Source organism: Elephas maximus, chromosome 9 (genome assembly GCF_024166365.1).
Source record: "Elephas maximus indicus isolate mEleMax1 chromosome 9, mEleMax1 primary haplotype, whole genome shotgun sequence".
Lineage (NCBI taxonomy): Eukaryota > Metazoa > Chordata > Mammalia > Proboscidea > Elephantidae > Elephas > Elephas maximus.
The window spans coordinates 120,422,341-120,437,671 of record NC_064827.1 but is presented as its reverse complement, the minus strand read 5'-3'; the positions used below and the strand labels follow the sequence as shown (position 1 = coordinate 120,437,671).

The 15,331-nt window shown below is 41.1% G+C and overlaps 1 protein-coding gene across 3 annotated transcripts in view; it reads right to left on the bottom strand.

Annotated features, from left to right (window-relative positions):
* LOC126082770 (zinc finger protein 699-like) overlaps positions 1 to 14,541 on the bottom strand; it is a 199,083-nt gene extending 184,542 nt beyond the window's left edge. For 2 of the 3 annotated variants that reach the window (XM_049895718.1, XM_049895720.1), the window contains exon 1: positions 14,505 to 14,530. Coding sequence is in view for 2 of the 3 variants with exons in the window: in XM_049895720.1 (XP_049751677.1) it covers positions 14,505 to 14,507 (3 nt within the window). In the remaining variant the exon portion in view is untranslated. Of the gene's footprint in view, positions 1 to 14,504 lie in introns of all 3 variants that reach the window. The other variant, XM_049895723.1, reaches the window with a different exon arrangement.
* Positions 14,542 to 15,331: the final 790 nt, after the last annotated feature.

The following is a 15,331-nucleotide window of genomic DNA, read 5'->3' as shown; positions in this document are numbered from 1 at the left end:
CTGTGAGTTCTCATATATGCAGTGAGGTCTGATGGCCAACTAAAGGCTTTGCCATATTCCTTGCATTCATAAATCTTCTCTATTGTGAGTTTTCATATCTGTAGTGAGGCTTGAAAAATGATGAAAGGCTTTCCCATATTCCTGAAATTCAAAAGGCCTCTCGCCAGTGTGAGTTCTCATATGTGTAGTGAGGTCTGATGACTAAGCAAAGGCTTTCCCACATTCCTTACATTCATAAGGCCTCTCTCCACTGTGACTTCTTATATGTGTAGTTAGGGCTGATGACTGATTAAAGGCTTTGCCACATTCCTTACATTCACAAGACCTCTCTCCACTGTGAGTTCTTCTACGTGCAGTGAGACCTGAGGAGTGTCTAAAGGCTTTGCCACATTCCTTACAGTCATAAGGCCTCTCTCCACTGTGACTTTTCAAATGTTCAATGAGGTGTGAGAACTGATGAAAGGCTTTGCCACGTTCCTTACATTCATAAGGCCTCTTTCCACTGCAAGTTCTCATAAGGACGCGAATGGAGTAAAGCTTTTGGGACCTTCATTTGCTGATGTAGTATGACTCAAAATGAGAAGAAATAGCTGCACAAGTCCATTAAAAATTGGAACCTGGAATGTACAAAGTATGAATCTAGGAAAATTGGAAATCATCAAAAATGAAATGGAAAGCATAAATACTGATATCCTAGGCATTAGTGAGCTGAAGTGGGCTGGTATTGGCCATTTTGAATCGGACAATCATATAGTCTACTATGCTGGGAATGACAACTTGAAGAGGAATGGTGTTGCATTCATCATCAAAAAGAACATTTCAAGATCTACCCTGAAGTACAACACTGTCAGTGATAGGATAATATCTATACACCTACAAGGAATACCAGTTAATATGACTATTATTCAAATTTACGGACTAACCACTAAGGCCAAAAATGAAGAAATTGAAGATTTTTATCAGCTGCTACAGTTTGAAATTGATCAAACATGCAATCAGGATGCATTGATAATTACTAGCAGTTGAAAAGTGAAATTTGGAAACAAAGAAGGATCGGTAGTTGGAAAATATGGCCTTAGTGATAGAAACAATGCCAGAGGTCGAATGATAGAATTTTGCAAGACCAATGACTTCTTCATTGCAAATACCTTTTTTCACCAACATAAATGGCGACTATACACATGGACCTCACCAGACGGAACACACAGGAATCAAATTGACCTCATCTGTGGAAAGAGATGAGGCAAAACTCAATATAATCAGTCACAACAAGGCCAGGGGCTGACTGTGGAACACACCATCAGCTGCTCATATGTAAGTTCAAGCTGAAACTGAAAAAAATCAGAGCAAGTCCCCTAGAGCCAATATATGACCTTGAGTATATTCCACCTGAATTTAGAAACCATCTCAAAAATAGATTTGATGTGTTGAACACTAATGACCAAAGACCAGACAAGTTGTGGAATGACATTAAGAATGCCACACATGAAGAAAGCAAGAGGTCATTGTAAAGGCAGGAAAGAAAGTAAAGACTAGGATGGATGTCACAGGAGACTCTGAAGCTTGCTTTCGAACATCAAGTGGCTCAAGCAAAAGGAAGAAATGATGAAGCAGAAGGACTGAACAGAAGATTTCATAGGGCAGTTCAAGAAGACAAAGTATTACAATCACATGTGCAATGAGCTGGAGATAGAAAACCAAAAAGGAAAGAACACCCTCAGTGTTTCTCAAGCTTAAAGAACTGAAGAAAAAACTCAAGGCTCAAGTTGCAATAGTGAAAGATTCTATGGGGAAAATACCAAGAGATGTAGGAAGCATCAAAAGAAGGTGGAAGGAATACACAAATTCATTATACCAAAAAGAATTAGTTGATGTTCAACCATTTCAAGAGGTACATATGATCAGGAACCAATGGTAATGAAAGAAGCAGTCCAAGCTGCACTGAAGGCATTGGCAAAAAACAAGGCTCCAGAAATCTATAGAATTATCAATGGAGATGTTTCAACAAACGGATGCAGCATATAGAAGTGCTCACTCATCTATGCCAAGAAATTTGGAATACAGCTTTCAGGCCAACACCAACTTACTGGAAGAGATCCATATTTATGCCTATTCTCAAGAAAGTTGATCCAACCGAATGCGGAAATTTTACAACAATATCATTAATATGACATACAAGCGAAATTTTGCTGAAGATCATTCAAAAGCAGCTTCAGCAGTATATCAACAGGGAACTGCCAGATATTCAGGCCAGATTCAGAAGTGGACATGGAACCAGGGATATCATTACTTATGTCAGATGGATCCTGGCTGAAAGCAGAGAATACCAAAAGGATGTTTACCTGTGTTTTAGTGACTACAAAAAGGCATTCGACTCTGTGGATCATAACAAATTATGGATAACATTGCAAAGAATGAGAATTGCAGAACACTTAGTTGTGCTCATGAGGAACCTATACATAGATCAAGAGGCAGTTGTTGGGACAAAACAAAGAGATACTGCGTGGTTTAAAGTCAGGAAAGGTGTGTGTCAGGGTTGTATCATTTCACCACGCATATTCAATCTGTATGATGAGCAAATAATCCAAGAAGCTGGACTATATGAAGAAGAACAGGGCATCAGGATTGAAGGAAGACTCATTAACAACCTGTGTTATGCAGATGACACAACCTGGCTTGCTGAAAGTGAAAAGGACTTGAAGCACTTACTAATGAAGATCAAAGACCACAGCCTTCAGTATGGATTACAGCTCAACATAAAGAGAACAAAAATCCTCACAACTGGACCAATAAGCCACATCAAAATAAACAGAGAAAAGATTGAAGTTGTCAAGGGTTTCATTTTACTTGGATCCACAATCAACACCCATGCAAGCAGCAGTCAAGAAATCGAAAGATGCATTGCATTGGGTAAATCTGCTGCAAAGGACCTCTTTAAAGTGTTGAAAAGCAAAGATGTCACCTTGAAGGCTAAGGTGTGCCTAACCCAAACCATGGTATTTTCAATAGCATCATATGCATGTGAAAGCTGGACAGAAAATAAGGAAGACCAAAGAAGAATTGACGCCTTTGAATTGTGGTGTTGGTGAAGCTTATGGAATATACAGTGGACTGCCAAAAGAATGAACAAATCTGTCTTGGAGGAAGTACAACCAGAATGCTTCTTAGAAGCAAGGATGGCAAGACTGCGTCTTACATATTTTGGACATGTTGCCAGGAGGGATTGGTCCCTGGAGAAGGACATCATGCTTGGCAAAATACAGAGTCAGAGGAAAAGAGGAAGACCCTCAACGAGGTGGATTGACACGGTGGTTGCAACAACAGGCTCAAGCAGAACTACAACTGTAAGGATGGCGCAGGACCGGGCAGTGTTTCATTCTGTTGTGCGTAGGGTCACTAGAAGTCTGAACTGACTCGATGGCACCTAACAACAACAACAACAACAACAACAACATTCTTTATGGAAGCACACTGCCACATCTTTCTCCTGCTGAGTGGCTGGTGAGTTCGAACTTCCTACCATTTCGATAGCAGCTGAGTGCTTAACCACTGCACCACCAAGGCTGATGATAAACACTGACAAGGGCTATTTATTACCATTAATTTAGATTCTTGTTATTTAAACTATACATGAACAGCAAATGCACTCCTTGTTTATGATAGAACTGACAATAAAAACTTAAAAGCGATTGTTTAAAACATGAAAAATGTAATGTTTCACGTAATTAAATAACAAAGTAATGTGAAAACCTATTCATTTTGACTTGTCTTAGTTCAGAAGGGCTTATAAGTCTAAACTTTTTTTAATATAACTTTTATTGTCCTTTAAGTGAAAGTTTACAAATCAAGTCAGTCTCTCACATAAAAACTTATATACACCTTGCTACATACTCCCAATTACTCTCCCCCCAATAAGACAGCCCGCTCTCTCCCTCTACTCTCTGTTTTCGTGTCCATTTTGCCAGGTTCTAACCACCTCCCACCCTCTCAACTCCCCTCCAGCCAGGAGATGCGAACATAGTCTCAAGTGTACACCTGATCCAAGAAGCTCACTGCTCACCAGCATCCCTCTCCAACCCACTGTCCTGTCCAATCCATGTCTGAAGAGTTGGCTTCGGGAACACTTCCTGTCCTGGGCCAACAGAAGGTCTGGGGGCCATGACCACCGGGGTCCTTCCAGTCTCAGTCAGACCATTAAGTCTGGTCTTATGAGAATTTGGGGTCTGCATCCCACTGCTCTCCTGCTCCCTCAGAGGTTCTCTGTTGTGTTCCCTGTCAGGGCAGTCATCAGTTGTATCCGAGCACCATCTAGTTCTTCTGGTCTCAGGCTGATGTAGTCTCTGGTTTATGTGCCCCTTTCTGTCTCTTGGGCTCGTAATCGCCTTGTGTCCTTGGTGTTCTTCATTCTCCTTTGATCCAGGTGGGTTGAGACTAATTGATGCATCTTAGATGGCTGCTTGCTAGCGTTTAAGACCCCAGACGCCATTCTTCAAGTGGGATGCAGAATGTTTTCTTAATAGATTTTATTATGTCAATTGACTTAGATGTCCCCTGAAATCATGGTCACGAAACCCCTGCCCCTGCTACACTGGCCTTCAAAGCATTCAGTTTATTCAGGAAACTTCTTTGCTTTTGGTTTAGTCCAGTTGTGCTGACCTCCCCTGTATGGTGTGTTGTCTTTCCCTTCACCTAAAATAGTGCTTACCTACGAACTAATTAGTGAATACCCCTCTCCCACCCTCCCAGCGTCCCTCCTCTCGTAACCACAAAAGAATATTTTCTTCTCAGTTTGCTATTTCTCAAGTTCTTATAATAGTGGTCTTATATAATATTTGTCCTTTTGCAACTGACTAATTTCACTCAGCATAATGCCTTCCAGGTTCCTCCATGTTATGAAATGTTTCACAAATTCCTCACTGTTCTTTATGATGTGTAGTATTCCATTGCGTGAACAAACCATAATTTATCCATTCATCCATTGATGGGCACCTTGGTTGCTAAGTCTAAACTTTTGATGTCAGGATCTTAGAAATTCACATTTATATTCACTACAGCAAGCAAGTTTTGTTACGAGAAAAGTAGTGGACACAATCAAAGTGCTCAACCGTTGCAATATGGTCAAACAACGAAGATCCACTGTAAGGAGTATTATACAGTTCTGTAAGAATTTCTGTTTAAGGTCTCTAAATATTGTTATAAAATCTCCAAGAAAATTAGTTAATTATAAATCAAGTGTAAACTCCAAGCTACCTTTTGTGTAACAAAGTAGAGAAGTAATATGTTTTACTTCTGAATTTTTACCTTAACATCAGTTAATATAGGTATACTTCTGTTTGAAAAGTTTATATTAACTAAATCAAAAAAATCTCAGTAGAAGCAGAACAAAATTTCAAATTCTCAAGACTTTAGACTTTTCTGGAGTCACAGAGGGTTGATGAACCACTTAAACAATTGTCCTGAGATAATCTTTAAAATTTAAACCAAAAATGTCCCCTAAAGGAATCATAAAATTGAACAATAGTTTAGCTTAACTCATAAAATACACCTTCCTTGAGCATTTTGCTTTTTTTAAGAATCTATGTAGGATCAAAGTGACGATAGCTACTCAAAAGATTAGAAAGGAAGCTTAGGAGGCTCTGAGTTTATGTTATTTAGGCAAGAATAACTCAGAGAAAAGGGTGAGAATAGTTGTACAAGTAAAGAATGTAATCAATGTCACTGAATTGTATATGTGGAAACTGCTGAATTGGTGTATGTTTTGCTGGGTCTATACTCAACAATAACAACAAAATAAAATTTAGAAAAACAAATGAAATGGAACACATAAAGATCAATATCCTAGGCATTGTTGTTTTCATTAGTTGACCTCAAGTCAGCTCTGATACATAGCGACCCTATGTACAAAGAACAAAACACTGCCTGGCCTTATGCCATCCTCACAATCATTATGCTTGAGTCCATTGTTACAGCTGCTGTGCCAATCCATCTTACCAAGGGTCTTCCTCTTTTTCACTGACCCTCTACCAAGCATGATGTCTTTCTTCAGGGACTGATTGATCCCTCCGTATAACATGTCCAAAGTATGTGAGACATAGTCTCAACATACTTGCTTCTAAGGAGCATTGTGGCTGTAATTTTTCCAAGACAGACTTGTTCGTTCTTTTGGCAGTCCATGGTATATTCAATATTCTTAGCCAACACCATAATTCAAAGGCATCAATTCTTCTTCGGTCCTCCTTATTCATTGACTAGCTTTTCACATGCATATGAGGTGACTGAAAACACCGCGGCTGGGGCCAGGCACACCTTAATCTTCAAAGTAACATCTCTGCTTTTTAACACTTTAAAGAAGTCTTTTGCAGCAGATTTTCCCAATGCAATGTGTCATTTGATTTTTGACTACTGCTTCCATGGGTGTTGAATTGCAGATCCAAGTAAAATGAAATCTTTGATAACTTCAGTCTTTCTTCGTTTATTGTGATGTTGCTTATTGGTCCAGTTGTTGAGATGTAATCCATACTGAAGGCTGTGGTCTTTGACCTTGACCAGTAAGTTCTTCAAGTCCTCTTTGTTTTCAGTACTGAGCTGAAATGGCCTGGTACTGGCCACTCTGAATTTGACAAGCATATGATCTACTATGCTAGGAATGATAAATTGAAGAATGGCGTCGCATTTGTGAAAAAGAATAACTCAAGATCTATCCTGAAGTACAATGCTATCAGTGGTAGGATAATATCCATATGTCCACAAGGAAGACCAGTTAATACAATTATTGTTCAAATTTAACCAACAACCACTAATTTCAAAGATGAAAAAGCTGAAAATTTTTACCAACTTCAGCAGTCTGAAATTGATCAAACGTGCACTAAAGAGGCATTGATATTTACTGCTGATTGGAATGTGAAAGTTGAAATACAGAAGGAAAATATGGCCTTGGTGATAGAAACAATGCATGATAAAATTTTGCAAGACCAATGACTTATTCATTACAAATGTCTTTTTTCAACAACATAAATGACGACAATAAACGTGGACGTTGCCGCATGGAATATACAGGAATCAAATCAACTACATATGTAGAAAGAGACGATGAAAAAGCTCAATATCATCAGTCAGAACAAGGCCAGGGGACAACTGTGGTTGCTCCTAAGTAGGTTCAACTTGAAGCTGAAGAAAACTAAAACAAGTCCATGACAGCCAAAGTATAACTTTTAATACTGTCTTAGTTATCTAGTACAGCTATAAAAGAAATACCACAAGTGGATGGCTTTAACACAGAGAAATTTACTCCGTCACTCTTTAGGAGGCTAGAAGTCCAAATTCAGGGTGTCAGCTCTAGGGAAAGGCTTTCTCTCTCTGTCCGCTCGGAGGGAAGGTCCTTGTCATCAATCTTCCCCTGGTCTAGGAACTTCTCAGCACAGGGACCACGACTCTTCTTTCCTGGCGATAACCCATTGCCATCAATTTGATTCCAACTCATAGCAACCCTATAGGTCACAGTAGAACCGCCCCATAGAGCTTCCAAGGAATGCCTGGTGGATTCAAAATGCTGACCTTTTGGTTAGCAGCCATGGCTCTTAACCACTACAACACCAGGGTGCTGCTCTCCACTTTTAGGTAGTGCCCACATATTACACAGAACCACCTTTAAACTGACATGAGTTTTCTCTTCCTCAGTCAACTGATCATAAAGAACTCCTCATGAGGCCACAGATGCAGACTGGGAGAGGGCAGAAAATGTGATAATAGTGGAGACCATGGGCATTTGGGCCACTTCCTTGTGCAAATTGCTTGGTCTTCATGTTCTGCTAGGGCCTGATCTTGTATATACCACTTCCATTTAATGGAGAGCTGCTGTGCACGTCTGACCTTAAGATTCTGTGGGTCAGACAACACCCTGATCATGATGGGCAGCTCAGACCACATGGTGACTTGGTGGCCCATGATTAAGGTTCAGTCTGTACTGTGGCCCAGTAACAAGCCAAAAGCTGTTTCTCAAAAGGAGAGTAGTTATCTACAGAGGATGGCAGGGCTTTACTCCAAAATTCTAAGGGTCTGTGCTTTGATTCACCAATAGAGACCTGCCAAAGACTCCAAACACCATCTGCATCTGCCACTGACACTTGAAGCACCATTGGATCAACTGGCTCATATGTCCCAAGTGGCAGGGTCTTGCACAGCAGCCTGAAACTCTTGCAGAACTTTCTCTTAGCATGGGTCCAACTCAAAACTAGTAGCTTTTCAAGTCACTTGATAAACAGACCAGATTATCATACCCAAATGAGGGATATGTTGCCTCCAAATGCCAATGAGGTCCACCAGGCATTGTGCCTCCTTTCTAATTGTGGCAGGGGGAAGATGGAATAACTTATCCTTCACTTTAGAAGGACTATCTCAACATGCTCCACACCACTGGACCCTTAGAAATTTCACTGAGGTGGAAGGCACCAGATTTTTTTATCAAATTTCCCATCCTTTAGCATCCAAATGTTTTACCAATAAGTCCAGAGTCATTGATACTTCTTCATCACTGGGTCAAATCACCACATTGTCCTCAATGTAATGGACAAGCGTGATGTCTTGTGTAAGGGAAAGGTGATCAAGGTTCCTGCTGACTAAATTATAACATAGGGCTGGAGAGTTGCTAGAGCTCTGGGGCAGGACTGTGAAGGTGCACTGCTGGCCTTGCAAGCTGAAGGCAAACTGCTTCTGGTGGTCCTTCAAAACAGTATGGAGAAAAAGGCATTAGGCCGATCAATAGCTGCATAGCAGGTACCAGGAGATGTATCAATATGCTCAAGCAATGCAACCACATCTGGTACAGCAGCTGCAATTAGAATCACCTCTTGGTTCAGTTTTGATGGGAATCACCACCCTTGAATCCTTCAAGTCCTTGATGGTGACATTAATCTCTGCAATCCCTCCACAAATGCAATGTTGTTTTTCCTTTACTATTTTCCTAGGTAGAAGCAGTTCTAATGGCTTCCACTTGACTTTTCCTTCCATAATAGCCCTTACTCCACTTGTCAGGAATCTAATGTGGAGGTTATTCCAGTTGCTGCGTACATCTATTCCAACTATGCATTCCAAATCTGGGGAAATCACTACAGGATCAGTTTGAGGGCCCAATGGGAGCAGAACCTGAGCTAATTAAAACTTTATTAATAACCTAATCTCCCTACACCCCCACTCTGTCTTGTGGGCCACAGTGACATTTTCAGGTTTCTGGAATTAGTGTCAGTTGAGAGGCAGTATCTAGTAATCCCTGAAAAGTCTGATTATTTCCTTTTTTCCAATGAACAGTCACTATCATGAGAGGTCGTAGATCCCTTTGGAGAAAGCTGGGAGAAAGGTTAATGCTACAAATTTTGGTCAATGCATTCCAGTCCTTCCTCAAGGGAACCTGTCCACCCCTTCATTCAAGGGGTTGTGGGTCTCTAAACTGGCAAGTCTTGGATTTGATTGAGTGCCTGTGACTCTCTATTTAGAGATTTGAGTAGGACTACCAGTTCACTTGAACTAGAATTCTTCGGCTTGTACAGATCAAGTAAATATGTAGTAGATTTCTAAAGTATTTCACTACTAGGGATACCATAACCAAGTAGTCAACACCATAAATCCACATTAAGTCAGACCATTCTGATTAATGCTTTGACTCCACTGTCCATTACTGAAACTACACTAATTTGTCTTTGTTGATTGAGTGTTTCCACTTGGCCCCTACCACCACAGGGTCCAATCAGCCTCACTGTAGTTAGGTGTCTTAATTCAGTTACAGCAGTTCCCACTGTCAAATCTGAGTTACATAAAATAGCAATCACAGCAGTCTTCAAGAATGTTGGGGCTCCCTTCACAATCTGTTCCTCACTGTTGCGGTAAAAGCTATGTCTTCTGGACACTCCTTGTGTGGGTCTGTGGGTCTAACCTGATAAACCCACTCTAACACACCAATTTGCCTAAGCCTGTGGATTCATTCTTCTGCACCATACTAAGGCAGGTCTGCCACTTCAACTTGATTTAGCATGGGCTACTGTGTAATCCGTGCTTCAATAAACTGACCAAATAAACTATTAGGTCCTTTCCTAACTTCTTGAGCTGAAGCACAGAATGAAGGATCTGTACTTAGTGGACCTGTATTGATAAATTCAGATTGATCCAACTTTATGTTCCTTGCACCATTATCCCATACCCTTAATAGCCATTCCCATACGTTTTCCACAGGTTTCTGTTTGTACATATTAGAAAAGTTAAACAGTTCTTTTGGAATATAGTGTACCATCTCCTGAGTCATGTTTTGTACTTCACCTTTTAAGGCTCACTGGCACTTAAGTCTAGTTACATGTCCAAAAGCCAAAATTGGTGGTGGGGATATATTCTGCAAACATTCAGAAATCCCTTGTAAGGCATCTGCATCAGGCGATGCCTCAGGCAATGATTCAAATGTCTCTCCAGGGAATGACTGAGACAAAGGCCCTTCAGGCACTGCTGGGTTAATCTCATTAGATGGAAATGAAGGGGCTAATGCTTTTTCTGAGGAGGGTGGTTTAGCAGAAAAAGATGGAGTACTCTCTTCAGATGGGTGTGAAAGGGCTGGTTCTGTTGGCAGGACTGATTCAACCGAATTTAGGGGCTCAGTGTCCCCAGCTTCCTGATTATCTGCCTATATGTCTCCATCCAAAGTTTCAGGATCCCATTCCTTTTCAGTCAATGCCCTCACTTTATCTTCAGACACCATGTGAGGTTGGGAATTCAATTGGCATTGTAATTCAGTCACTTTTACTGTAAGACTCTGGGTTTCATATTCAGCAATATCAGCTGTATTACTATAAAAAACAAGGCTTTCTTTCAAGGCTCACAGGGAAAATTTGAGATCATTTATGTGGCCCTTGAATTATAACTCTGAAGCCCTGATCTCATCTCTTTCTTTCACCACTTTGTCTAGTGAAAATAGAACCAACCAATCAGCTTTCTTATACCTCTCGTTATGACAATTTGTAGAAAGGTATCAAACATGCAATCACCCAGAGCCTTGCCTCTCACCAATACCTGATCTATTGATGGTGTTATTTTGCATATTTCTATTGCCACCTCACACGATGGATAAGTAGTCTCCTTCTTACTACTAGAAGCAGAATTATCAACATCTTTAAGACTAACTAGACTTGACACCCAACAGTAAAAACTCATCCTTACAATTTTGTTTCTCTAGAACCACTCTCAGTACCAAATGTCTTAGGATGGGTTCTCTAGAGAAGAAAAAACAGTGAAGAGTATGAATATAAAGAGACTTATATCAAGGAAATGGCTCACAGGATTGTAGAGGCTGAAAACTCCCAAGTTCATGGGTGAGCTTGGACTCACATAGTGGCAGGAGGCAACGAACCCAATACTGGTATGTCAGACAGTGTGTCTCTGACTCACAGGCTCGGGAGGCCGATGAATATCAAGATCAGCAGGCAAGACGGCAGGCCACTGGATCACAGGTTATGGAGGCTGATGACTCCCAAGATCGGTGCGTAAGCTGCTATCTCAAGTCCCAAGAACCGGAGGTCAGATTAACAGGATCCAGAGTAAGCAAAAACAAGAGAGCTTTGTCAGGAAGTCCACCTATACTGGACACATCTTGTACCCCTCAGGGAAACTCCCTTTCAACTGAATGGCTGCTCAAAACGTATCTCAACATGGATGTGATTACCTTATATCAGATCTCAGTATGGAGGTTATTACATCATTACATAGCTGCCAAACTACATCACAACTGCCAAACCACTGAGAATCATGGCCCAGAGAAGTTGACACCCTTAACCATCACAAGTATATACCACCAGAATTTAGAGATCATCTCAAGAATAGATTTGCTGCGTTAAACCCTAATGATCTATGACCACATCAGTTGTGGGATGATATCAAAGATATCATACATGCAGAAAGAAAAAGTCCTTAAAAAGACAGGAAAGAAAGAAAAGACCAAAATGAATGTCAGAAGAGACTCTGAAACTTGCTCTTGAACGTAGAGCATCTAAAGCGAATGGAAGAAATAATGAAGTAAAGGTGCTGAACGGAAAACTTCAAAGGGTGGCTCGAGAAGACAAAGTAAAATATAAAAGTAATATAAAAGTATGAAAGTAAAATCTGCAAAGACTTGGAGTTAGAAACCCAAAAGGGAAAAAATGCTTGGCATTTCTCAAACTGAAAGAATGGAAAAAAAATTCAAGCACTGAGTTGCAACACTGAGGTTTGCAATAAGCAAAATATTTAACAATGCAGGAAGCACCAAAAGATTATAGAAAGAATACAGAGTCACTGTACCAAAAAGACTGGATGGGGTTCAACCGTTTCAGAAGGTAGCATAAGATCAGAACTGACGGTATAGAAGGAATAAGTCCAAAATGCACTGGAGGCATTGCTGAAAAACAAGGCACCAGGAATTGACAATATGCCAACTGAGATGTTTGAACAAATGGATGTAACGCTGGAAGCATTCATTCGTCTATGCAAAGAAATTTGGAAGAGAGCTACCTGGTCAAATGACTGGAAAAGATCCATATATGTGCCAATTCCCAAGAAAGGTTAGACGACAGAATGCAAAAATTACTGAACAATATCAGTAATATCACACACAAGTAAAGTTTTGCTGCAGATACTTCAAAAGTGGGTGCAGCAGTACATCAATAGGGAACCAGCAGAAATTGAAGCCAAATTTAGAAGAGGACCTGGATCAGGAGTATCATTACTGATGTCAGATGGATCATGGCTGAAAGCAGAGAATACAGAAAGATAGTTACCTGTGTTTTATTCACTATGCAAAGGCATTGGACTGTGTGGATCATAACAATTTATAGATAACATTGTGAATAATGGGAGTTCCAGAACACTTAATAGTGTTCACGCAGAAACTGTATAAAGACCAAGAGGCGCTCATTCAAACAGAACAAGGGGATAGTGCCTGCTTTAAAATCAGGAGAGGTGTGCATCAGGATTGTATCCTTTCACCATACTTATTCAACCTGAATCCTGAGCAAATAATCTGAGAAGCCGGACTACATGAAGAAGAATATGGCATCAGGATTGGAGGAAGGCTCATTAACAACCTGTGGTATGCTGATCATACAACCTTGCTTGCTGAAAGTGAAAAGGACTTGAAGTACTTACTGATGAAGATCAAAGACTACAGCCTTCAGCATGGATTATATCTCAAGTTAAAGGAAACAAAAACCCTCACAGTACAACCAAGAAGCTACATCATGAAAAATGGAGAAAAGATTGAAGTTGTCAAGGATTTCGTTTTAGTTGGATTCACAATGAATGCCCATGGGAGCAGCAGTCAAGGAATCAAATAACATATTGCATTGGACAAATTTGCAGCAAAAGATCTCCTTAAAGTGTTAAAAAAAAGAAAGCACAGATGTCACTTTGGGGACTAAAGTACACCTGACCCAAGCCATGGTGTTTTCAATTGCCTCATATGCACATGATAGGTGGACAATGATTAAGGAAGACTGAAGAAGAATTGACATCTTTGAATTATGGAGCTGGCAAAGAAAATCAAATATACCACAGACTGCCAGAAGAACAAAGAAATCTGTCTTGGAAGAGGGTCAGGTTACTCAGAGCGTCAGTGAAAAGAGGAAAACACTCAACGAGATGGATTGACACTGTGGCTACAACAGTCTCAAGGCTGAGGATGGCTTGGACCGAGCAGTTTTTTGTTCTGTTTTACACAGGGTTGCTATGGGTGAGAACCAGCTTGACAGCACCAAACAACAGGCAGAGAAGCATGGTAAGACTAAGGCTTAGACTGGGGATATATGCTTCTCTCACACTTGAAAAGCCTCGAAGAAAAACCTTAGCTCCAAAATGGATGGATCTGTAGGTCTCACACATCATCCAGCTAGACTCACTCTCCCCTGCCTCATTTCATTGGTGAATCTGTGAGAGGACCAAACCTCAGCCAGGGCTCTGTTAATAGTCAGGGTCATCCGCTACTAACTCTCTTCCCCATGTTCTACCACATCACACAGTGTGAGAGGTGTAGCTGCAGTTAAAACTGTGCAGAAGATGCTCCAGTACCTGAGGGAGACCAAGAAAATTTGTGCAGGCAGGGGACAAAGACGGCCCTGGATAACCTGGGGCTCGGTCTCCTCTGAGTCCAAAGCTGCTCTATCTTCAGACTCTGGTCAGGAGAATCTGTCATTCAACACGGAGAACCAAGGACCAGGACAGGCATGTAAACACCTCATGATGCCACCCCTGAGACTCATGTAAGGAAGGTGACCCCAGGTATAAAAAAATACAAGGCTTGAAAATTCACATATGTGTACAGGAAAGGCCCAGCAACAGTGAAGCAGGCTCAGGATGTCTTGTATGGCTCAGTCCTACAGCCTCATCTCCCACCTTTTTACCTCACTGAGGAACCTCAGGGCCTAGAGCATACGGTACTCTAACAATTCATACCTAGCATCACCCCTTATGGTAACAATACCCCAGTTCTCCATAGTACTCACCATCTCCTGGCTCCAGCTTCAGAAAGTCTAAGTGAATGTGCTCTCTAAGCCCAAGAAGCCACTTCAGGAAGAAGCATGGCAGTGGAAGCAGGGCCAATAGTTAGTTGGAGGCAGATCAATAATGTTTTGTTCACAGCCACGCAGAGCTGTTAAAATCCTTACTTTTAATTGCATGGATGTGCAAGAAGGTTGCCCTTGGTCCCCAGCTGCCTACACTGGACTAGCTTTCCCTGCACCACATCTGGGACCTGAATTGGAAGGAGACAAGTGTTGAGTAAGGAAGAAGTGAAAGGTTCTTGGCCTTCAGCTCTTTCCCTGGACAGGGCTTCCTCCCAGGCTCAAGGCCATGCTCCACTCTGAGGGCATCTGCAGATTCCGCTCCAGCCGTCCAGAGCACACACTTGCATTCTTCATGCAGCTCCACAGGCCTCTTCCTCAGGCCATGCTGTCACAGGAGGGGCTTCCTCATCCCAGAGCATGAAAGGCATCCAGGCCTGCCCGGGCTGGAAAACGTGAACCTGGTTTCTTCCATGGCATCAGGGGTCCAAGGTTTAGGTTGAGGGTTCACCAATGAGGATAAAGGTTCACCTTTGTAGAACAACACACACACTTTAATATCAACATGGGTGAATTATTCAGACAGAAGATATTTTTCAAGTTCTAATCAATGACCTTATCGTGTGTCGCTGATTTTTAATTATGTGCAGTTGAAACTCTTCTGTTGTGGTTTGTTTTCTAAAGTATTTTTTCATTTTTAGCGTGGTAATATGTGTTCAGTATTTTTCCTGTTGATTTTGCAACAAACATTTCTTTCTTCCCCTTCAGTT